The 26,452-nt window shown below is 44.6% G+C and overlaps 1 protein-coding gene across 1 annotated transcript in view; it reads right to left on the bottom strand.

The window, feature by feature from the left end:
- The window catches only part of dachc (dachshund c), a 53,885-nt gene extending 33,132 nt beyond the window's left edge, over nucleotides 1-20,753 (bottom strand). The window contains exons 1-2 of the mRNA XM_079511708.1: nucleotides 19,833-20,753; nucleotides 6,593-6,708 (exon numbers count right to left, since the gene is read on the bottom strand). Coding sequence (XP_079367834.1) covers nucleotides 6,593-6,708; nucleotides 19,833-20,497 — 781 coding nt within the window. The 5' untranslated portion in view covers nucleotides 20,498-20,753. The remainder of the gene's footprint in view (nucleotides 1-6,592; nucleotides 6,709-19,832) is intronic.
- Between the last annotated feature and the right edge of the window lie 5,699 nt (nucleotides 20,754-26,452).

Here is a 26,452-nt window from a genome sequence, read left to right as displayed (position 1 = left end):
TTTTTAGAATCTGATCTCACGTCAAAATGGGCTAATGTCCTCTCCCACTCAGTCTCTGTCCCTCTCCCTCTTTCTCAGTCTCTCTCCTTCTCTGTCTCTCTTTTTTTAGCAGCGCCGTCTCTCTCTCTCTCTCTCTCTCTCTCATGTGGGTCTGTTCTAATCAGTAGCGTTGACATTGCTGCCATGCCCTCTCCTTTGGTGCAAAAGGACTCTTTTCCCTGAGAGAGAGAGGCTCTTGAACACACACACACACACACACACACACACACACACACACACACACACACACACACACACACACACACACACACACACACACACACACACACACACACACACACACACACACACACACACACACACACACACACACACACACACACACACACACACACACACACACACACACACACACCTTTGAACAGTGAGAGGAAGCAAAGACTAATAGAAAATGGCTTCTTTTGAGGCAGGGAATGAAAAGATCAGGTTGCACTGAAGAGCACAAAGCCAAGGGCAACTTTGAGAGCTGAGAAGTACACACAATTACCTCTCTCTGTCCCTCTCCCTCTCTCTTTCTCTCTCCCTCACACACACACACACACACACACACACACACACACACACACACACACACACACACACACACACACACACACACACACACACACACACACACACACACACACACACACACACACACACACACACACACACACACACAGTGAGATGACGGTGTCTAACAAATACAGATACTACACACAGTATCCAAATAGGAGACAGTTGACAAAGGCAGTTGTTACAAAGTCAGAAGACAAACCAGACACCTCCGACAAACTCACGGATTGGTGCAGTGAACTCCTGATACGTATAAGACTACGAGACAAAGCAATATGCAAACTTGTTCTAGAATAAAACAAAACCAGTAAGACGCTAGGGCATTCACTTCTAGTCATTTTTACTAGTTGACTAGTTGTTTAACTACCTATTATGTCATAAAAAAAATCACACCCGTGTGAACTGAGTGGTGTAAGGTCTTATATAGACTGATCAGCTGTGGTCTGACGTAATGTCTCATTCCGGCCAATCACAATGCACCATGCTCATTTTTTGGTACGAACAGACACGTAGACTAACATGAAATCACACCCGGGTGAACTGGGTGACCGTAGCAACCATGCTCATTTTTTGAGCACAGACAGACAGACAGACAGACAGACACGTAAACTAACAAAGCCAGTCGTAGGAGTGGTTTACACCACTCATATATATATATTTTTTTTTTGGGAAATAAATATTTGTACATTTAAAAACTGTGTGACTATAACTATAATCTACCTGATCTTGAGGCCTACAAAATCGGGAAAAAAATAAACTTTTTCTTTTTTTTTTCTTATCAACTAGTCAACTAGTACCAACAATGTCGACTAGTGGACTAGTAAACTAGTCGACTAGTTGCTTAATGCCCTATAAGACGCCTGAGGGCTCCCTTTGGACCGTGTGCAATGGCCATATATGGAGCGGGTCTTGAGTGTACAGGGTTTGATGAGGTCAGATCAACATATTGAATGTCAGAACAGGTCAGCTCCGTATATGGAGATCTAAGGGTGGCAGGCGGGGGCAGTGTCTTGAGTGTACAGGGTTTGATGAGGGCGCAGGTAGGGCCTCTAGTTTTCGCCGGCTGCACAAATAACTTTGGGGCAGGCCCGTCTAGAGTTTAACCCATTTAGGCCTGACGTCGAAATTTGAAAAATGTCTTCAAAATCCTGACAGTTTTCTGAAAAACCTTATGTTTCTGTATCAGTGGTCCTCAAAAAAGGCACATTTTCACGATTTTTCAAAAATAGCAGACCTACAAGTTCATAGCGCGCCACTCGGTGGCGCGCTATGAGCTTGTAGATCTGCTATTTTTCAATAGCTAAAGTATAACATAATGCTTAAACACCAAAAGGGGTTCACGACAGAATGGGTTAAATGGACAGGTATCAGTCAAACGCACGATTCCATAGTTAACTGTTTCCTTCGGTCGCAATAAATATTAAAGTACATCCTATCTTTTATTTTCAGATTGTTTCTTGAAAAATAAAATAAATAAATAAAATAAAATAAATAAAACTAGAAAAAGTGCCCTTCTGGGCACAGGTCTCCACCAGGAGGATAGGACTGTGTGAGATGTTTGGCAAAATGTTTAGGAGTAATATAAACATGTTTGCCTTTGATGGCAATTGGATGATTTGAGGCATTTTGTTCCAAAAATGTGTTTTGCAAAAATCAACCTGTTGGTGGCGCTATAACAGGCCAATGTGAAAAGGGTGGGATATATTCCTCAGCCTAGTAAGAAAATGTGTGAAAGATTTCACGTAAATTGCATGCTGCGTTCATGATTTGAGGCTTTTGTTCAAAACGGGGCAATCTTGCAAACTGTGAAAGCCAATTATAGCCAATTAGGATGGAATATGAAATATCGGACAGATACGACTTCAGCACATGACCGTAGAGATACTGTGTAACGATTTGTGAGATTTTTGGACCGAATCTGGAGGAGTAATATCAAAAAATGTGTTTTACAAAAGTCGGCCTCCTGGTGGCGCTATAAAAGGCAGATGCGGAAAATGCAGGTCAAAGGTTTGTCCTTGGCCTCTAGGGAGTGTGCATGCAACGTTTCACGCAGATCGGTGCAGTTTTAGGTGAAAAATGTGAAAAGCTGCCTCATGGTGGCGCTATAACAGGCCGTTCTGGAAAATGCGGGGCAGAGGTTCATCGTTGGCATCCATGTGTGCAAAGTTTGGCATCGACCGGGTTAACGGTGCCGGAGATTAGCTGGTAACGGACGGACGGAAGGAAGGACGGACGGACACACACACACACACACACGGACGGAGTGCAAAACATACTCTCTCCCCATGCCTTCGGCCTGGTGGAGACAATGAGGCCTAAGGATCGTGAAAGTATACAGAGGCAGACAAAGTACTGTGGGAACTTTTAATTTGCGCAAAATGAGAGCAGAACATTAAATCTACAAGTTATGAGAGTTGGTTCTCTTTTCCCCCGCATGTCAGCGATGTGTATGCTAATGAGAGCCATCAACACACAGCTTGCATCTCATAACTCCTCCTCCTGAAATTGCCCATGTGATGTATGGAATTACAGTAAAGTGTGTCTATACAACAGAGTGGAATTAATTCATTGCTACTCGCAGCGCATTCAGCAAAACACTGGAGCGCCACTGCCTGCTGCTCCATCTGCAGCGTGAGGTAGAGGTATAGGCTGCATGCGCAATTAACCCAAAATATACCCAAACAGACATTCGTGGCAAATAACCGACTTAAAATGGATAGTTGTATGAAATACTTGCCATTAATATAAGTGGGTGGAACTGTTGAAACCCTGCATCTCCTATAGATCTGCATATATGGAGCCGGCCAGCAACTCTTACCTCTTACCGTAAACCTCAAACCCTTAGATCTCCATATATGGAGCTGACCTGTTCTGACATTCCATATGTTGATCTTTTTTTTTAAAGATATTCTTTTTGCGGCTTACGCCTTTTTATTGGTTTTTGAAGGGACAGACAGTAGGCTGACAGGAAACGGGAGAGAGATGGGGGAAGACATGCAGTAAAGGCCGTGTCGGGCTCGGGAGTCGAACCCGCGGCACACTGCGACTGGATTACCAGTCGGGTGCCCAGACGGTTACGCCACCGCCTGGGCTCCATATGTTGATCTGACCTCATCAAACCCTGTACGCTCAAGTCACGCTCAGATATATGGCCAGTACAGAATTAATTCCATATGTTGATCAGTTGATCTGACCCCCCCCATGCCAAAGCGCCAGTGCTCGCCCAGCAGTCTGCTGTCACCCAGGCGGATGCGTGCACGCGACCTCAGGGCGTCTTATACTGGTGTAAATAAACCAAATACGTTTTTAGAATCGTCTAAACGGATTAGTCCGATTCATCACTTGACCCTCTATTATATTCTGCTGTACAAAAAGGTGAAAATAGACACTTCAAGCTTGTAGATTTGCTATTTTCATCGGTCATTAATTAACCGTGATCGAGGTGAAGGTTTGAAATAATAAATAACCCCCTTCTGGATTAATAAGTTCCACATTACACTGTCTGTCTGTCTGTCTGTCTGTCTGTCTGTCTGTCTGTCTGTCTGTCTGTCTGTCTGTCTGCCTGCCTGCCTGCCTGCCTGCCTGCCTGCCTGCCTGCCTGCCTGCCTGCCTGCCTGCCTGTCTGCCTGCCTGCCTGCCTGCCTGCCTGCCTGCCTGCCTGTCTGTCTGTCTGTCTGTCTGTCCTGCCAACACGTTTTTACAACAGGTTTCCTGAATGTCACAAGTAGTACTGCTGTATCGGAACAAATACTGGCTAAGTAAGTAAGTAATTAAATCATTTACACGGTATAAACGAATATATGACTGTTTTAATACAGTGTGGTGCCCTGCTTTTTGCCACATTGGTTTGATGTATGTGAAATTGTTATTGCCGTCATGCGTCGTTACTGCCACTGTCATTAATATTGGTGTTAATAATTACTGACGTGATAAATTGCAACACACAAAACAGAACTCACCTGATTGGAGTCATTACACTTAATCTAGTAGGTCTACACAATATCATATAGTGCAACACTATCAATCAAGTGAATGTCTCTCTGTCTCTCTCTCTCTCTCTGAATTATTGTATTGTGTATGGATCTGTTAAGTTGGCCATTTGGAAAACGAGGAAGAATAAGGTGCAGGTGGTCGGGGTCGGTTGATCCCTTGTTGATGGCAAAGGGGATAATTAATGGCAGCTCGCATTAAAGTAGAGAATGCCTATTACAGTCTGGTGGTGGGGGACATTGCGGGTTTGTACAGGTGTGGTGTGTAGGAGAGGCATTATGCACAGTCACTATTGACGGCACCTTACAAATTGCTTTAAAAAAATATATATTATTATAACTAGCCCTTACCCGTTGTGAGATATTGCCCCCCACCCCTTGTGGCCGCAGGGGGTACTGCGCCCTGGGTGCGTTTTCACATTTTTAATTCACTAATAAATTCATTATTAATTTATAATTTGTTAAATTGGAAAAATTATTATATACCATATTATTATGGTCAATGCCTGTGTGAAAAGTGGGAGCGATTGGTGCAGGTGGTGAGGAGATACGGCGGTGTTTCTGACAGACAGACACACATTCAGACAGACAGACAGACATTGACTGAATTATAGTATGATAATGATTTGACTTCTGTGATTTTAAATGTCTAATAATACATAGGTACCTTGTGGTTATAATCATCTGACTGTCTCATGTTTATCATGTACTGAAAAAAGGTTTAATAGAGAGGTCTTGAAAATCAGGATTTGACTGTTTAGTGTTCCTCAGAACTTCTTCTAGATATCTTTGTTAGTTGATAAGCAGCAGATACCCCAGAGAATTGTGCAGTATGCATTTACACACTATTTTTTTTTTTATTGTAATTTTTATCCCACGATTTTGTAACCCATTTTCCACCCCTGTGTCAATTATCTAATGTGATCCTGGGCTCTACACACCCTCCGCCAACCTAGTCCCCATATATGGGGGACATGGGGAGAGCAACGGACTTGAACTCATGCTTCCTTCATGCCTGAGTGTCCAAGTTGCTCCTTTACACCTGACAGGGGGGAGTTTCCCTGGTTGGACGTAGCGCGTGGAAGGAACACGTTATTCCAACCAGTTCCTTTCCCCTCCATCAGGCGCCCCGGCTGGCCAGGGGGAGGCAGTTTAGAGACCAGGATTACTGCATGTTTTTTGTGAGTGTACCTACCCTAGGCGACACGGGGAGAACATGCAAACTCCACACAGAAAGGCCCCTTCACCAACCTCGCCTCGGGTATGGGCACTGATGACGCGGAGGAGGAAACACACCGCCAGCACCCACAGCGTCCCGAGCGGGAATCGAACCCAGGACCTTCTAGCTGTGAGGCGACAGCACTACCAACTGTGCCACCGTGCCCCCATGCAGACTGCAGTATGCATTTACACACTATTGATCTTCTGGGCTAATCCTTTCCCACCTTTATATATTTTAATATTTCTGGTGTCGGGTGGTGTAATAATTCGAACAGACAACGTTTCCTTGTAGAAGCACACATTGGTCATTATTTTTTTAGTCCCCTCCCTCTGTAATACGAACCCTAGCCTAAAATAATCACACACATTATTTACCTGGCAACAGTTTCAGCATATTTTGGTGGCCAAAGTCATTCTTTAAGCTGCGGTGCTCAGGGGACTGCAGGGGGAACATAGCACCTGATGAAAGAGTACGTGATGAATGAGTTAACAGTCAGGGCAGCAGCACCACCTTGGCAAAAAGATAATAGGGGACTTTCTGGCATGCATGTGTGTGTGTGCGTGTGTATGCGTGTGTGTGTGTGTGTGTGTGTGTGTGTGTGTGTGTGTGTGTGTGTGTGTGTGTGTGTGTGTGCGTATGCGTGTGTGTGTGTGTGTGTGTGTGTGTGTGTGTGTGTGTGTGTGTGTGTGTGTGCGCGCGTGCGCGTGCGTGTGCGTGTCTGTGTCTGTGTGTGTGTGTGTGTGTGTGTGTGTGTGTCCTGACTCACCGGCTGCAGGCAGGATCCCAGCAGGCATCAGGCCACTGTGGGACAGCATGTGGTGGGTGGCGCATTCTGATGACGTCACACTCTGGTGCCTCTTGGGCGGCCTGCCAGGCCTGGAACTACAACAAGCAAATAAAACACACTGATGTTAGTTTTTCTACGGCATGTGCTGAGCCGTCCAAGGGGCCAGTGAGGCGCTCCAGCGTTGAAGCACTGGGCCCTAGTGGTAAGAGTAAGGACTGCAGACGGACCCGTGGATTCATGACGAGGAAACCCCGTGCAGCTGGGCTTTAACATTGAGCGCTCGGTTGCACTTCCGCATTTGCCAACCAAAATTTGGCAACTTCCACTGACATGAATAGCGTCTATCCTTCTTTATACTCTACGTCTAGATCAGGGGTTCTCAACCTGGGGGTCGCGACCCCTCTGTCTAGATAAGGGTATGTTTGTCTGTGGACTAATCTCTCAAAACACTGGGCTGATGAGACCCCCAATTCTTGCGCACACCGCCAACAAAGTAAATCCCTAAATACTTCACAACACATATTGTATATATTTGTCATCTATTTCTCTTTTTGTGAAGATTTTTTACATTTTGTGAATGTATGTCCCTCCATAATTTGGGCAAGACTGACCTCATCAAAATGACATCATCAAAAAATGACATCATCAACATGACAGCAGAGATCCATGGGGAAGTCACACACACACACACACAAGGTTGGTCGGTGTGTGTGTGTGTGTGTGTGTGTGTGTGTGTGTGTGTGTGTGTGTGTGTGTGTGTGTGTGTGTGTGTGTGTGTGTGTGTGTGTGTGTACCAGTGGTTGCAGGAACCTCTGCCATAGACCAGGGGTTCTCAACTCGTGTGTCGCGACCCCTCGGGGGGGTCGCCAAATTATTTTGGGGGGGTCTCCAAATTATTTTAAAAATTAAATAAAAAATTGCAACAGAATGGCTGGGAAATGGAAATTAAGAGTTTACATAGTACACACAGTACATGCATAAACTTCCCTTTAAAGGGGAATACCACTCATTTTCAACATTTTACCATGTCATTAATATACCTTAGAGGTGTTGTGTGGAAACAATAAAAAAGTCCCCCCCATTCTGTGTTTCCTAGAAAAATCATTAACAAAAAAATCATTAACATGGTGAATCACATCTTGATGACATCATCAAGATGTGATTCACCATCTTAATGATTTTTTTCAGACCTCCAGTTCTAGGAAACACAGAATAGGGGGACTTTTTTTTATTATTTCTACACAACTGCTCTAAGGTATATTAATGACAGTAAAATGTTGAAAATGAGTGGAATGCCCCTTTAAATGATTAGATCTGGTTTCAGTATTCATTTATGATATATTTTCTCTATTATTAAGGTTATTCTTGCAGTCAGTTTGTATTGGGGGTGGGGAAGGGGGGGCAGGGTCGGGGGTCGCGAGACATCACCAAAGCATTTCCGGGGGTCCCCAGCCAAAAACGTTGAGAACCCCTGCCACCAATTACATATGATTTTTGAGGTCCTTGACATGAAATATTGAGCACCACTGATACAGAAACATGAGGTATTTCAGAAAACTGTCAGGATTTAGAAAACTTTTTTTTTTTTAAATTTCGACGTCAGGCCTGAATGGGTTAAGATTAATTAAGAACAGTTTTCTTTTTCTCTGTCTTTTTCATTGTCCCTCCATTTCAGACAAAGTCCGTCTTCCTCATAATGCACTGTAGTTCCCTGTGGCTGACAACCCCCCCCGCCCCCACCCTGGTGGTCCGGGAGGGTGCAGACACCCACGTGACTCCTCTGACACACATGGAGTCACCAGCCCATCATTTACACCAGACAGTGCAGAGTTTCACTGGAAGAGTGTAACGCACGCGCACGCACGCACAGTGGCACACACACACACACACACACACACACACACACACACACACACACACACACACACACACAAACACACAGTGACACACACAGTGACACACACACACACACACACACACACACACACACACACACACACACACACACACACACACACACACACACACACACACACACACACACACATACGCACGCTGACACTGGTGATCATGTTAGCTATTCATCCATTGAACGCCTCACCTCCCCCCTTCAGTTGCTCGACTGTTCTTCCAGGTGCATCTTTAAATGAACGGACGTGCATTTTTCCCATAGACATTTCAAAAAGTATTTATTTAAAGACCTTTTAAGCGACGTACAAAGCCAACTCGAGTTGTGACAAATCATGACAACAAATAAAAAAAATTGGGCCAAACAAAATTAGAAAGAAGAAAAGAACGGCATTTTTTTTTCTTTGTAATTATTTGTTTGGTCCAAAATATTGTGTTTGTTGTCACTCGAGTTGGCTTTGTACGACGCTTAAAAGGTCTTTAAATAAATAGTCTATGGGAAAAATGCATTGGGAATTATTTCCTGGGGGCGTCGTCATGAAAGGGGGCGGGACTCCATTTGGTTACCCTCTAAGTTAAATGCACACTAAGGATTATACTGTGTATTGGCATTCCATCCTTTTGTCATATTTCCTGAAATGTTCCCACTTCCTTTCATTCGTCCCCCCCCCCCCGTCCCCCGTCCTCCCCCCCCCCCGTCCTCCCCCCCGTCCTCCCCCCTTCCTTAACCTTTAATGTGGATTCCTGAAGTAAAAGAGAGAGAGAGAGAAAGAAAAGAAAGCAGATTGACAGACAGCAGGTCCAACAACATGCTCAGGGAGTCCCACAAGCACAGCGTTTTGAAAAGGCTGTCACACATTACTATGAGTCTACTCTGAGCCCGAACCGTGTGCTGTCACACATTTACTGTGACTCTGAGCCCAACCGCGTGACGGCGTTTTGTGACAGGAGAGAGCGCGACACGGAGCGCATCCGCCTTAATGACAACCATGAGCACAGTTCATCTCCGCTCATATTAACTCATTTTGGGCGGGAACCTCTGTTGGTGTTTCAAGCATTATGTTATACTTTAGCTCATAGCGCGCCACTCGGTGGCGCGCTATGAGCTTGTAGATCTGCTATTTTTGAAAAATCGTGAAAATGTGGTGCAAATCTTTGAATATATATTTCAGAGCGAACATTTTTAACTAAAATATTTGCTTCTGGGGGGTCCCTGGAACTACATATTTTGAGATGGGGGTCCGTGGCCCAATAGAGATAATTCTGGGGGTCCTTGACATGAAAAAGGTTGAGCACCACTGACATAGAAACATGGGGTTTTCAGAAAAATGTTAGGATTTAGAAGCCTTTTTTTTAATCGGCCTCAGTCCAAAATGGGTTAAACTGACAACATGGGACAACATGGTTCTGCCAGTACACATAACGGGTAGAAAGGGGGAAGAGTTTTGGGGAGTGAGCGAAAAAACAAAGCGGTGGTAGAGAAAAAGAGATAGAGAGAATAAAAATGAAGACGGGGTTGTGGTGGTGGGTGTGGAAGATGGACATCGAGAAAGACAGATGGAAAGAAAAGCACAGAGGGATACAATAAGTCGTGCAGAAGGACAGCAAGACCAAAGAGAAAGAAATGGAGAGAGAAAGAGAGAGCAAAGAAGGAACAGAAGAAGTGTGAAAAGACATGGGTATATTAAGAAAGAAGAGAGAGAGAGAGATGGAGAGAGAGAGATGGAGAGAGAGATAGAGAGAGAGAGAGAGAGAGAGAGAGAGAGAGAGAGAGAGAGAGAGTGAGATGGAGAGAGAGAGAGAGAGAGAGAGAGAGAGAGAGAGAGAGGGGAGAAGCGACATGCAGCTTCCGAGCGCGGGGTGTCTTTGAGCAGATTTTAATTAGAATCTAATCCAGCCGTCATTAAGGCCCCATAAACGAAGCTGTCAGTCAGGAGATTAATGGCGCCTCATTTGCATATTGCATATAATTCATCAATTACCCACAGCAGAAAGGACCAATCCCCCTGTTGACACACCCACCGGCTGGGGGGCTCGTTGGGGAGGCTGAGAGAGGGGGCGAGATGGTACAAACTGCACGGAAAAAGCAGGTATAAGCGAGCAAACGTGGGCATTTATGCACGTGTGTGTGAGTGTGTGTGCGCGTGTGTGTGCGTGTGTGTGTGCGTGTGTGTGACTGTGTGTGGGCGTGTGTGACTGTGTGTGTGACTGTGTGTGTGAGTGTGTGTGTGTGCGTGTGTGTGGGCGTGTGTGCGTCCATGTGCGTGTATCTATGAAGTGTTCAAAGGTTAATTTGATGCGCCGATGAGCTGTACAGTTCCTGCCCTCGGTTTTAATGAGTTGTTATTATTGTCTCTTATTATGGGCCAAGACCGACTGGGATGTGACAGCTGACATCAGATAGCACACACTGTGTCACACACACACACACGCACACACGCACATACGTGCGCAAGCGCAGTAAAAAATCCTTATTTTTTTACGCCCTGCAAATGTAAGGATTTACCCTAATGGCCGCACGCACGCACACAGGCACGCACAGGCACGCACGCACGCACGCACGCACGCACGCACGCACACACGCACACACACACACACACACACACACACACACACACACACACACACAAGCACACACGCACAGGTGCATGTGCAATACTGTATATGGACAGAGGGTGAAGGGTTGTGTGTGTGTGTGTGTGTGTGTGTGTGTGCGTGCGTGCGTGCGTGCGTGCGACTGTGCGTGCGTGCGTGTGACTGTGCATGCATGCGTGTTGCGTGCGTGTTCCCCCCAAAAAGAAGCAAATATAGAACAACACACTGAGCTTAACAAAAGCAGGATATATATTTTTAGGTTACAGTTTTGAAGGTAGAGTTACTGTACATTCACCACTGTCTTGAAACCCCTCGAATGAACACATACCAACACACGCACACACACACACACACACACACACACACACACACACACACACACACACACACACACACACACACACACACACACACACAGTCACACACACACACACACACACACACACACACACACACACACACACACACACACACACACACACACACACACACACACACACACACACAGACAGACCAAAGTCTGCGGTTGATTTTTACAACAGCCCCTTCCCTTTCCCTTACCGCTGTTTATTTGAACACACTAATTAATGGCCTCCTCCGTGCGCGCGCGCGAGTGTGCGTGTGAGTGAGTGCGTGCGCGCGTGCGTGTGTGTGTGCGTGTGTGTGTGTGTGTGTGTGTGTGTGTAAGTGAGTGTGTACACGCTATATTTTAGAGGGCATAAGGATCTGGTACCTCATTTTTTGTGTTTAGTCTGCAAGTGTGTTGATACATAAAAGTGACCCAGAGAGGAAGGTTTGCACACGTGTGTGTGTGTGTGTGTGTGTGTGTGTGCGTGTATGTGCGTGTGTGTGTGTGTGTGTGTGTGTGTGTGTGTGTGTGTGTGTGCGTGTGTGTGTGTGTGTGTGTGTGTGTGTGTGTGTAGACAGCAGAGCACCGGTTCCCTGAGGTGGGATTAATGAAAAAGCCTTTCATGGAAAAATCATCAAGCCGAGGGAATGGAATGAGAGAGAAAACAACCCATTGTGTGTGCATGACAGCATGTGTGTGTGTGTGTGTGTGTGTGTGTGTGTGTGTGTGTGTGTGTGTGTGTGTGTGTGTGTGTGTGTGTGTGTGTGTGTGTGTGTGTGTGTGTAAGAGGGAGGGAGTGTATGGCTTATGACCTCTTTGTCTCTAACTTTAATTAAAATCTCACCCAGACGTCCTCCCTCATGCCAACACTCTGGCCACACACACACAAACGCACACGCATACGTGCACACGCACACACTCTCTCTCTCTCTCTCTCTCTCTCTCTCTCTCTCTCTCAAGGTACACACTTGTTTTCAAAGGCTGTAGTGTACACTGTACATTGAGTTCTACCCCCACCCCCCCGCCCCAAATGTTACTGTAAAATGTTGTGTACAGCAGCTTCAGCTTTCAGCCTATATGTTTGTGTGTTGTTAGTGTGTGTGTGTGTGTGTGTGTGTGTGTGTGTGTGTGTGTGTGTGTGTGTGTGTGTGTGTGTCTCACCTGAAACATGAAACGCTAAACAGGGCAGCTGGGGTTTAGCACAGGTGGAAGAGAAACTAAACAGAACAAAGACGACATATATCTCTATTCCCTCTACCCCCGCACGCACACGCACGCACACACGCACACACACGCACGCTCGCACGCACGCTCGCACACACACGCACTCTCGCACACACACACACGCACGCACACACGTAATGAAAGAAAAGGAAGTGTTACAGTCAAAACAGTGGAACAGCTACTGGCTTGGAGGGATTGAGGTGCTGATAGGTAGCAGCTGTGTGTGTGTGTGTGTGTGTGTGTGTGCGTGTGTGTGTGTGTGTGTGTGTGTGTGTGTGTGTGTGTGTGTGTGTGTGTGTGTGTGTGAGAGAGAGGGGGGAGAGAGAGATGAGAAGAGGGAACTAACCGAAACAGGATTGTTTTTTGTTGAACATATTAGCACCATTCACACAACTCCACATGCACACGTCTTTTCTATTGGCGCTTATCACTCAGATCTGTATTGGTTACGGTCGTGTTTGATAAATCACATGAGTGTGGCTTTAATCAGCGAGGCTTATGCTGTCAGCTTGTATAAGCAGTGAGATTGATGCCGCTATCTCCCGTCGAATGGACACGCTGAAAACCTTCCTGCACTATTGTTGTTAGGAGAGGTCCTGTGATGATGTCATGACAAAGGCAGGCAGGGCCAGGAGTCTTGTGTGTGTGCACACAAACACACACACACACGCACACGCACACGCACACACCCACACACACGCACATAAACATGATGTGGATAGATACACACGTACACACAATCACACACACTGGACGTTTGATCATCACAGGAATCTGATCTGCCAAACTGATACCGTTTCACATTCCTCACTCACATTCCAGGGTCAAGACGATGTCAAGTCTCTGTGTGTGTGTGTGTGTGTGTGTGTGTGTGTGTGTGTGTGTGTGTGTGTGTGTGTGTGTGAGTGTGTGTGTGTGTGTGTGTGTGTGTGTGTGTGTGTGTGTGTGTGTGTGTGTGCGTGTGTGTACGTATGTATGTGTTCCATTAAGCCACATCATACTGGCAGACGCGGAGGCCCTCTCTGTCCCATCACGCTCTTCTCTATAAAACATCAAAAGAGAGCGGGGGGTTAAAGTTGAGTGAACCCCCCCCCCCATCTCCCCCTCATCCACCTCCTCCTCCCCATCTCAATCCTGACTCTGACAAGTGACTTATGGTACAACAGTAACTGCGAGGGAGTCCACCCTCCCACAGCCACACAAAACGCACTTTACCACTGTCAACTTCATGTGACCTGGAGCTCCAACAAAGAATAAGAACAAACAACAAAACAGACAAAAAATAAAAAATAAAATCATTGTAATTATCTCCCTGGTGTCACGATATCAGTCTGTTGCACACTTTTACTGTGTAGTGATGTCCTAGTGTTTCCTGTTTTCCCTAGTTACTGTTTCCTGTGTTGTCTCCCCTCCCTGTGATTACTAGTTTTCTCCACCTGTGTCCTGTTAGTCTCCTAGCCAATCCCAGTGTTGATTGTTTGTTCTGTTCACCTGTGTTTTGTGATCCCTGTCTACTTAAACCCTCAGTTCCTTTTGTTCCCTGCTTGACTATAGATGTTGTTATGGTGTTCTGTTCCCGTTATGTTCACCTAGTGTTTTCAGTATAATAAATACTTTAATTTGACGTTCTCTGCTCCTGCCTGTCTGTTCAGCTTTTTGGGTCCTATATTACTTGTCTTGAGTCGCACCGTGACACCTGGTCGCAACTCGTGACAAAGAAACATACATCTAAGCCCGCAAAGACGTATATCACTTGATTGTGCTAACCATTTCTTCTCATAACACATACAGTAATACATTTCATACAAAGACGTTTCTCAATGCACATCTCCTGAACATAGTCTCCTATATCAACACTAAATCAAAGCTAAAGTTAAGACAGAGTTACGACATTGAGGGGGCAGAAAACAGCCCGGTCAACTCCAATGCATTCCGTAAAACTTTGAGTGTCACTATTCGCCAATAGAAGTCTATGTAGAAGACTGGCCCCATGAAGTGAATGGAGTTGTCGTAACTCTGTCTTACTCTATTGCTCTAAACTCCTGGAGCTCTCAGAGGCCATAGACTTAACTAGGACCACTTCACTACGTTTCAACTTATCTTCATATAATTGGTCCTCACTATTGTTCATGATAAAATGCTACCTTTTTTCCTACTCGGTCTGTGTCTCATAGGAGGGCTGTGGGCACTGGGCAGTTTAGAAACCCACCAGTGACATCATCGTTAGGCAGATTTCTTTCTAAGCAAGATTTTCATTACCATGAGAACGATGGCATCCATTTTCGCATTGCAACTTTTCAGGAATAGAAAGCCTGCCGTTTCTATTAGGTTGGATTCCCCATTGATGATGTCACCGGTGGACGGGTTTCTGAACTGCCCACAGCCCTCCTATGAGACACAGACCAAGTAGGAAAAGAATCGTGGCATCTTATCATGAACATTAGTGAGGGCCAATTATCAATCAATCAATCAATAAAAATGTATTAAAGACACATCACATGGCCCATGTATATACTTTGTCCTAGTGAAAATAGCCGATTTGACATCGCAATGATCGCAGTTTCACCTGTACAACTATTTTAGCTGTTTTGGAACGTTTAGAAAATAATGATACATGCCCAAATAGGAATGCCAGGTGGTTAAGAAATATTGTGTGAGGGTGTCCACCATCTGGTATGGGTATGGCATAGAGGTCCAGCTTCGCCTCCCGGCAGTGGTGCCTCAGGTTTTGTTTTCCGAAGCTCTGATGAACACAACTGGCTTTTTGGGAGAGTGGGAACTAAACCCGGAAGGGGATTACATCCTTGTCGTTGCACTAGAGACTCCTATACTTGTTGATTGGGGCACCTGTTCAGCAGGAAGGGGAGGCATGTGGTTGTCTACCCCATAGAGTATAAAGAAGGATAGAGACTGAACTGGTGCGAAGCTCCGCCCCCCCGCTATTCATGTCAGTGGAAGTTGCTCAGTGGTGTTTTGAAGCACCCGGAAGAGCCTTCTACTTCCGCCTTTTTTCGATTTGGGCACCAAAATTTGGTGCCCAAAATGCGGAAGTGCAAACGCGCTCAACGTTAAAGCCCAGCTGCACGGGGTTTCCCAATCATACTTCCACGGGTCCGCCTGCAGTCCCTCCTCTTACCACTAGGGCCCAGTGCTTCAACGTTGAAGAGCCTCACTGTGGTGGCATTGTCTAAAATATAATTATTAAATACTGTGTAAAAAATATCTAGTGTGACATTAAAGACGGGATGAAATGGTTAATTTGCGGGCATTTTATTTTGAAGTTTCAGCTTGAAACGCTGGCTCTGAGTTTCTGAACCAATCTGAGCGTTGCTTCCCTTCAGGCGATGGGACGGTAGCTCTGCATGCTACACGCACAGCAGTGTGTTTGTTTACAAGTCAGACAGTCGGCCAGCTCTAGCAGTTTACTGTTATTTATGTGGCTTATTTCTAACCTATAATGTTTTCAGATACATATTTTAGCGTGATGATTAAGTCCATATTATTGCCACAGATATGGTCTAAAAGTGTGAAAAACATATTTTTCATTTCAGTAGGTCTTTATTTAAGTCACAGGCCGACCTCAGTCATCCCGTTTCTCCATACATCTGGCCAGTTCGTTCGTTGGTATTATTCACCCACATGCAAACGGCTCTCCTGGGACATTGTCATCAAGAACAACACCTGACACTAACACCTCACCATATTTGTCAACTCAAAATGAGTTCCAGGTTTTGTTATAAGAGGGAGGAAACGAGCATATATCCATCAATGTTCCTTCAACACGTGCTTGGTTATAACAGCAACAAAAGAAGGTGACTCACAGACGAGTTTGAAATGTCATATCCTTTTACAGAGCACATTCGATTTGGCCACTTTGACCGCAAACTATCATTTTCATACTGCATTAGGCCGCACCATTTGTTGAGTGAAAACAGAGCAGTAACAGAATGCCACTGTAAGTGTGGGAGCTTGCGTCAGTGCAGACAATCAGCAAAGACACCCCCCGCCCCCCGCACGCACGCACGCACGCACGCACGCACGCACACAAGTTCGACCTGAGTTGTTTGATGTGTGCTCCTGACAGAGAATGAAACTGTTCTTTTGTCAGAAAGAGAGAAAAGAACAGAAGATCAGGTTCACTCCCATACGCCATGTTCTCCATCTGGAACTAATGTCATTTAGCAGAAAAGCCTGGTAACATGCAGGCATGACCGTGTGACTCTCTCTCTGTGTGTGTGTGTGTGTGTGTGTGTGTGTGTGTGTGTGTGTGTGTGTGTGTGTGTGTGTGTGTGTGTGTGTGTGTGTGTGTGTGTGTGTGTGTGTGTATGTGTGTGTGTGTGTGTGTGTTGGCACACTAGCGCCTATGTGCCACCTAAGTGTGAATTATATCTCGGGTTTGACTCAAGATGAAGTAAGCCCTTCTTCATGGTTTGATGAGTCAGTGGATATGTGTGTGTGCGTGTGTGTGTGCGTGCGTGTGTGTGTGTGTGTGTGTGTGTGTGTGCGTGCGTGCGTGCGTGCGTGCGTGTGCGTGCGTGCGTGCGTGCGTGCGTGCGTGCGTGCGTGCGTGCGTGCGTGCGTGTGTGTGCGCGCGTGTGTGTGTGTGTGCATATTCTATGCATAGGCAAAGTGAATAAATCAGGGAGAGGGCAATAGTTGTACAACCTTCACTGCATAAACCGCCCCTTTCATTTTTACCTCCGAAAATGAAACATTGAACAAGCAAACAAATAAAAGAATGACCAGGAGGAATCCATGTAAACAGTTCTGTTAGTGGTGTTAATCTGTCAGATAAGGCTGTCATGTCCCCTCCAGTCTCCATGTGCCGCGCTGGAAAATAATAAGTGAAGGCAGTCTAATCAGTAACAAAAAATCACTGGTCCCTACACTGTCAACATCACACTCTTTGAGATGTGTGATTTGTATCTAGCCTTATTAAACGAGCCTTCCATTTTAACCTGGCTGCTCCACTACACTGCTATATAGGCTACACCTAAGTCCCACTTATTTTTAGCAGCTGCTGCAATGTTGCTCCGTCCACAAGAGACAATATTGTTTGGGGAAATCCTGCAGTCATAGTTGGAGATGGGAAATGCAGGGTGGTAAGACTACAGTAAGGCCTCCTGCAAAGCACTTGGACACTTTAAGCAAAAGACTCACAGAAAGCGTTTGAAGTTTGTGGACGAGTGATGTTTTCAAGATCTCATCTCATTATCTAAAAGGCTGTTCCTGAGGACTGTTGTGTGGATAATTAAAGCCGGTGGAGGCTGTGTACTTAAGAGGTTTTATAGCAATGACCTCATTAACACGTACCCGACTTAAGAACACGCAATGCAGACCAGATTCTAAAATGTACATTCCTTCGAATCATACGACTCCTGCATCTTATCTGTACAATCATTATCTGACATTGATTTTCATAAACTGTGTATTAAATGACTTACTGTGAGTCAAATGTAAATGTTTTGGCGAGATCCAACTGTAATTTTACTAAACAATGCAACGTCCATTCACAGCTGGTATTAAAAACACATGGTAACCTAAGCCTACTCTTAAATAACAATTCCAAAACCCTGTGGCGGTGGTGATGGGACCATCAGTCATCATATCCTTCTTAGCTGTCTTAACAGGTAGTTACACAGTAAAATCCTGATTGTTAATTAAACTCTGAGAGTGCACAAATTCACCTGAAATGGTCCATTAATTTGTACACTCTCAAGCTCCAGATATTACAGTGTGTGTGTTTAATTGTGTTTAAACGATCTTGACACATTTGGTTGGTGTTGAGATTCTAAATACATTGTGTAAAAGTGGATCATTCATTGGATCATCACCCTAAACCGGCATGTGAATATGCACAATAGCAGGGCCAGGGGTTTCTCAAAGTGGGTGACGTGGCGGTGGCACCCTAGGGTGCCGTGACCTAGGGTGCCGTGACGCAAGTGCAAAGAATACTTTGATAATATTTGGAATGTATCAATATCGCTTCAATTTAATCACTTAGAGACCCTCTATAGGCCTAGTTATTACTTGCACTGTAGCCTACTTGGTGCGTTCTTTTTCATTCTACGCGAAATCCCTTCATCAAAAACAGCTGATCTACAAGCTCACTGAGTGTCGCAATGTGCCCCCTGAATAGGATTAGCTATAGCTACTGAGATTCAAGTGATGTAACGTCAAGTAAAAGTTATTTTCAATCTGTCATAATGGAAGCAGATATTATCTTTTCCTCATATCATGCTGTATTTTAGGGCGAAATATTTACATATATTACGTAGCGTAATATCATAATATGACATAAATGTAGGGCACTGTGAAGTAACAATGTGATTTGGGGGTGCCATGGATGAAAAGGATTATTTACAGGGGTGCCCTGAGCCAAAAGTGTTTGATAACCACTGACTGCACTATAGCTCACTGAACCACCAGCACCATGCCCTCCCGAATCCCCGCCAATTTAGCGCCTTTCATCCCAACATCTCTGTTGGGTATTGGATTGATGACCCGCGTACAGTTGGTCACACCACTGGAGTTCTGCAAAAACAGCTCATTTACATAATCGCATCATAAATACCAAGAACTCATTTAATCATCTCCTCTTTTCTCTTGCTCAGGGCTAAAGAGTGTTGATATGATAAGACAGCAAGTTATTAAGAAGAAAGGGAGTGAGAGAGAGAGAGAGGGGAGAGGTAGGAGAGAGAGAGAGAGGGGGGATCAGCGAGTGAGCTTGTCCTGATTTAAGCTGCCGCTCGGGGCCAAATGAAAATTAATTAATTTCTGTGAAGAATCAATTTCTCAGAATGACAGTGTTGTGTGGTTACGTGAGAGAGACAAGTGTGAAAGTGAGAGATGAAACGGTTTGATAACATAAGTGATCACGCACAGCCCACAAAAATGGCAAAGTTTTAAGAGCAATAGAAAACTGTTTTTTTTCTTCCATTTATGTAGGCATATTGCTGAATTCTGTACACCACACACACACACACACACACACACACACACACACTTACACAGAGAGAGAGCATGTTCAGTGAGCTTGCCAGTTAGAAAAAGTTATCTCTCTCTCTCACTCTCTCTCACACACACACACACACGTACGCACACACGCACGCACGCACACGCAGCATCCCTCACAAAGCTCACCTTGCGTTGGTACAGTCGCTGTAGAGGGTCTCGAAGTCCTGTCTGGAGATGAGTTTGCAGCGGTTCACCCCGGGCTGGATGGCCCCGAGGCCCCGCAGCACCCGGACCTGCTCCACGTTGCAGACCACCGGGGCTATATCCAGTCGCTTGAGCTTGGTGTAGACCGTGTGGAGCCCCCCGACCAGGTGCTTGAGGAACAGGTCGAACGCCTGGGGCAGACACAGGAGCTCCGTGTCTCTCACCGTGAACGAGGCCAGCTTGGCTCCCTTCACCTCCACGAGCTTACACTCGTTGTTCTGCGGCGTGTTCTCCACCGGGGACGGGGTGGCGTACACGGGCTTGCTCCCGGAGGAGGAGGACGAGGAGGACGAGGAGGACACCGGAGGAAGAGCGGCTCCTCCGAGCTTCTTCGCCGCCGCGCCCGTCGTCAGCGCCGCCGCCGGGTTCTGCTGCAGGCTGCCGTTCGGTAGTAACAGGTCCGGTCTGAACGGGAGCTGGAGCAGCGCGGGGTGCGTCACGGCGACGGGAGGCGTCGGCGACGAGGAGGTGGAGGTGGCCGCAGGTGGCGGAGAGCTGGTGGCCGGGGAGGTGGAGAGCGGCGCCGGGTGGTGATGATGTCCGAGAGGAGCGGAGGAGACCGGAGAGGCCATGGTGGTGGTCAACATGTCCCAGGATGGAAAACAAAGAAGACAAGTTAACTTTGAACCAGGGCTGGAAAAAGTGAACTATCGATAAAGTAACTTTGCAAGAAGAACGCACGCTCGTATAATTTGCTCCGATGTGCGAAGGGAACTGCGGTGTGAGTGTGTGCGGGCGTGCGTGCGTGAATGAGTGTGTTGTGTGGCGCGAGAAAAAAGAGAGAGAGAGAGAGAGAGAGAGAGAGAGAGGATAAACGAGACAGCGTCGGTCGGTGTGAAGAAAAACACATCACAGTTGAATTGAGAGAATGAGAGGAGCTTGTCTAACGCTGGAGATGCTACTGTCACATTATCATAAAGAGGAGGAGCCTGGGCAATTCTTAGAGAGAGAGAGAAACAGAGAGAGAGGGAGAAACTGAGAATAAATAAATACCTTTAAAAACATTGGAAAAATGTCTATTTGTTTTTTGTGACCAACTTTTTATATATTTTTTTATTTTAAAGAAACCCCTCACCGGACCCCCTCGTTCATGGTACATTACAGATGTAATGTCTATTTTTAAAGATTTGATATAATCTTTGTTATGTATATTTTTAACAGAAAAACACAATTTAGTTTTTTTTTTAATTTATTTTACTTGACCTATACTGCATATTTGATTGCAAAATCTCCCTCTCTCTCTCTCTCTCTCTCTCTCTCTCTCTCTCTCTCTCTCTCTCTCTCTCTCTATATATATATATATATATACACACACACACACACACACACACACACACACACACACACACACTACACATATGTAGGCCTATAGTTTTACTGGTAATTGTAGACAGGCCTATGTGTTCGTTTTGTTTGCACACTTGCATAATTGGCAATGTTAAATGATGTTTCCCATGCCAATAAATAAATATCTCTAGTGAGAAGTGAGTGAGAAAGAGAGAGAGAGAGAGAGAGAGAGTTAACCGATATTTGGATACACCATGTATATGTATAGGCATATAAATCTTTTTTTCTTGTCCAAGTAATGCATTGTTTTAAATAGAAAACAACACCTTGGATTAGTTGTATATATCTTGCAGAGTGTAAGTAATGTAATATCTGAAGACACAGACAGAAAAAAATCCACAAGGAATAATCCAAACGTACAGGCATAGGCATGTGTCTATCCAAAGAGAGAAGGCTGCAGATCATGTCCGAAAGAGGAGGGCCAATAACCTTGAAGTGACAAATTGGCCCCTTTTACCTGTCCCCATACTGCTCTGTCATCCAGTTCTCTCTCTCTCTCTCTCTCTCTCTCTCTCTCTCTCACACACACACACACACACACACACACACACACACACACACACACACATACACACACTAACACAGCCGTCATTTACATATGGAGCTCGCAGTCCTTTCAAAGTGGCTTTCACGGAACATTGTGCTGATAATGATCTCGGTCTCAGAGGGAGAGGGAGACACATCTCCAGAGACCATCTCGCCATAAGACAAGAGCAGGAAGAGGATAAAAACTCCCACTGTACTTCAACTCAAAGACTTTAACACCCTTTTCCCTCACCCCCTTCCCCCTTTCTCCAATAAGCTCTCTTGTGTTTTTTAATTGGCAGAAATTAATCTTTGGGATGTAGATGGTAGATTTACATTCATTAAAAGTCAAGAGAGGAAGCCAGCCTTGATGCTAATCAAATCTGCTTAATTATGCTTAACATGAGTATCTCCGGGGGAAGATAGATAGAGAGGGAGAGAGAGACCTAGCTCAAACTTTTACTTTTGCCTTTGAGAACTCCTGCTGAGTATGGCCTTTTCACTGCCAAATAGAAATGTCACGACTCCCTTTCTCTCTCACTTGATTAAAACACCAGGGTCTGTGTAAAGCAAAATTGATTTGAGCACAACATTCCCAATATAAAATGCTTAAGTATAGAACCACCTGAGTCAATGGTTCTCAACCATATTTTGGTGCTGTGAAGGTGTACAAGTTCATATCTATTGATATCATAATCAATGATGGTGGTGGCAAATAGCTACACAGTGTTGCTCAACGAACATTAAAATGCAATAATCTTGGAAACTGTATCGTCATCATAAGCTGTATCAGATTTTAATTAAACAAACTTAATTTAATTAATTTAATAGTACTTTCCTGTTACTTTAGTTGTTTTTATAGTTGAAGCAAAAATATTAAGCCTAATATATCCTTAGGATAATAGTAGTATAGTATATAATATAATAGTATAAATTGTATAAATTTATAATGACAACCAATTTTATCAGTACAATAAGACAAATGGCTACCACTGTTATTGCAACAGATGACCTGGTTGTGCGCAGATATATTCCTGCATGTTTCAGTCTCAACTGAAAATAAGCATCCATCTCTACTGCATGTGAAACCAAACATCGGTCAAACAAAGGTGAATCCCACCTTTTGACTTCAACCCCACTGGGAGAGTAGTTCGGAACTAGCCCCCAACTATAGAGTTTGAATCCGGGCTTCCCACAGTGGAACAGGAAACAATATCTTACTAAATAATTCTAATTCTGTCTGGCCACTTCCTTAGCACTGCGCAAGACTGCTGCTCGCTTATAGGGGCCCATCTCAAAACGCGACGGCGAGCCTCCACACACTTCGCGGACACCACTCTGTGCTTTCACCTAAGACGCCCTGAGGGCGAGAAGCGACCGAGGTCGCATGCACGCATCCGCCTGGGTGACGGCAGACTGCTGGGCGAGCACTGGCGCTTTGGCTTGATGCAGCTGACTATCAGCTCCACATATGGAAATCCATGTGTTGTACCAACTTGGTTAATTTGCAAGTGTGACTCATGTCGCGGCAACCACGTTTTTTTTTCTTCACGTTTTTGGGCCGGGTAGGGCGTAAAATGTGTGCTAAATAGTAAGGCCAGACGGGGCCTCGGGCCACCCCAGTTAGGGCCCAGGTAGGGCCAGACCTTAATTGGGTGAGTGCTGTTGCTTTGGCATGCGATCAACTTTGACCAAAAAGTGCACAATGAAAAAGAGGTATGGCCAGGGTTCATGGCCATGGCTAGGGTTCATGGCTATAGCGTATCTTGAATGTAGAGGGTTTGATGATGTCAGACTGACATGATGGACTGACAACCATATACAGAGATCTAAGGGTCTCCATGATGTTACGAGATGTCACGAGGCGCGATACCATATATGGCCACCAAAGATATACAATCCCTGATTGGCCGAGGGTATCACCGACATTACGCAGCCGAAAACAGTACTTGTGCTGCTCGCGTAAGTAATAATAATAATAATTATTATTATAATAATAATAATCATACAACTTCTAACGAATGTTAGAAGTTGTATGGGCCAGTGGTAACAGTGGTGGTGCCAGTGATCTTCACATTCTATAGAGCGTCGCAGTCCCGCCCGCCCCCTTTCAAGACGACGCCAGGCCCAGGAAATGAATCACAATGCATTTTTCCCATAGACATTTCAAAAAGTATTTATTTAAAGACCTTTTAAGCGTCGTACGAAACCAACTCGAGGCGTGACAAAACATGACAACACACACAATATTTTGGACCAAACAAATAATTACATAGAAGAAAAACAACAAAAAAAGTGTTGTAACCTTCCGTTTTTTTCTACTTTCTAATTCTTTGTTTGGCCCGAAAAATTGTGTTTGTTGTCATGATTTGTCACGACAAGAGTTGGCTTTGTCCGCGGCGTAAACGTCTTTAAATAAATACTTTCTGAAATGTCTATGAGGAAAATGAACGGAGAATCATTTCCTGGGCCCTGGTAGGGGGCGGGACTGCGACGCTCTATTCACATCTGTGAAATGCACGTTGCCTAATAATCACACCTGTGTGAAGTGAGGGGCGCTCTTATTAGGCGCTAAATCCTTTAAACCCATTATTGACCTTATACCGACCGTCAATAGTGGTCCCTTATTGGCCAAGGGTTTGCAACAATATACCGACAGAACATACCGACAGCCGATTTGCTCAGGCGCATATGACCTAAATTCTCCATTCATTGTCAATGGAATTTAATGTTTGTGTTCAGACAGAATCTACACTATAGCTGTTTATAGGAGGGGCTAGCGCCCCTCAATAATAATAATAATCATACTTCTGACAAATGTCCCAGGACAGTGGTTATAATGGTGGCGCCAGTGATCTTGACATTCTATTTACATCTGTGTAATGCACGTTGCCTGAATGTGTGTTAAGGTACTGGTATTAAGCACAATGTTCTCAATGGTGCACTATGTATGAATAGAGCTACTGTACCTCATCCAATTTAATGTTAAAAATAAAATACATTTCAATTTACATCAGTGTGTGTCATGACTTGATTGTTTACTGTGTTCCTTAAACAGAGTGACAAAAACATAGTTTTCTTTTCAACTGGGAAAGGAAACCTTTCCGCATGCATGCAAGTACCGGTACATAGTAAAAAAAGACATTAAAATGAACGTAATTAAAAATGTATGGGGGGAGGGGCGTAGAATATGACCTTACTTGCCCCTGAGACCAGACTCAGTAGGCCTACACTTCAAAATACATAGGCTACATCAATAATATGATCTATTAAATCTACCCACACTGTACATAAGTTGGTGTTCATATATTCGAACGGGTAAGGACTAATAATTCAACATTTGTATGACCTGATAGCCTGGTTAGGGCACATACCATGACGACTCCAAAGCGTGGTACACAACCCTAATAGTGAGTCCCTGCATGGCTCGAATCCTGGACAATTTACCACTGCATATCACTCTCTTTAGCAGAAAAGGTCCCCTTCCCATTTCTTTCAAAAATAAAATAAATAATTACTTTTAGGGCAATCCTCTTTGGTTGAGGGAGATGTAGGCTTTTGGTATGGCCCCATGCTCACTTTATTATGGAACATTAATGATTCATTTTGTTCTTTTGTTTATTTGTTATTCAGATATAAAGGGTATGCGCATGACATCATACCCGGAAGTTACGGGAAGTCGGGAACGCCTGAATGGCAAAAAAAGTACCTTGACAAAAGTACCTTGACAGCCTCATAACATGGATTCACTGACGCTTCCTCCCCGCATATAAGCATCAGTGAATCCACGTTTTGAGTCTGGCCAAAGCCAGGCTATTGACAGCCGGATACCTCCAAAAATAAAAGTCCTATCTGATTGCATTAAACAACGTTAAACTCACTTTGCCACTAACTTTGCCACTCGATTTGCCACTCACTTTAAGCATGCACATACCCTCACTCTGCACCTTTTGTACACTTCCCCATCTGTTGCGATCCATTCAGTCTTGAGATTTAATCCAAAACTTTCCTCGCAAGGTATGATTTTCTTGGGAGTTTTTCTCTGCCCGATTGAGGGTCTAAGCGCCTTTTTAGACTCTTAATGGTAGGGGGTGTTGTTTTGTTTCCTTTGTAGGCCTGTAAACTAAACCTTTTGAGACTGCAACAAGTGATTAAGGGCTATGTACAACTAAACTTGACTTGTTGCTCTTCTAGTCTGAAGCAACAACAATTACTTACTGCATATCTTTAGATAGGTTGAATTAGTAAAGAAATGGGACAGTGATTTGTTGGGCTGCTTTGACTGTGCAAATTGGGAAGTGTTTGGTATGAGGCCCATATACTGTATGTTCTAACCAGCGATATCACGTTTTTAGATGAATTGAGCATGAAGGACCCCAATGGAAACAAGCATTAGGCTTTCTTTGTAGTGATTAGTGAACTATACTTTCCTGTGCTTTCGTCTGCAAACTGTTAATATTTAAAGTATTCAATCAATTACAATTTACAATTTAGGCATTTAGCAGACGCTCTTAATCCAGACCAGAGCGACTTACATTAAGCAAGAACAAAAAAGCATGGGAATACATCACATATATAAAAATGCATTTATCATGAAACATGCATAAGCTAAGAACGTAACTAGAACATATCTATATAATGACACTATACATATAAACTATACAATATAC

This window comes from Electrona antarctica (genome assembly GCF_951216825.1).
Source record: "Electrona antarctica genome assembly, chromosome: 10".
Classification (NCBI taxonomy): domain Eukaryota; kingdom Metazoa; phylum Chordata; class Actinopteri; order Myctophiformes; family Myctophidae; genus Electrona; species Electrona antarctica.
This window is presented reverse-complemented; position numbering and strand designations above follow the sequence as displayed.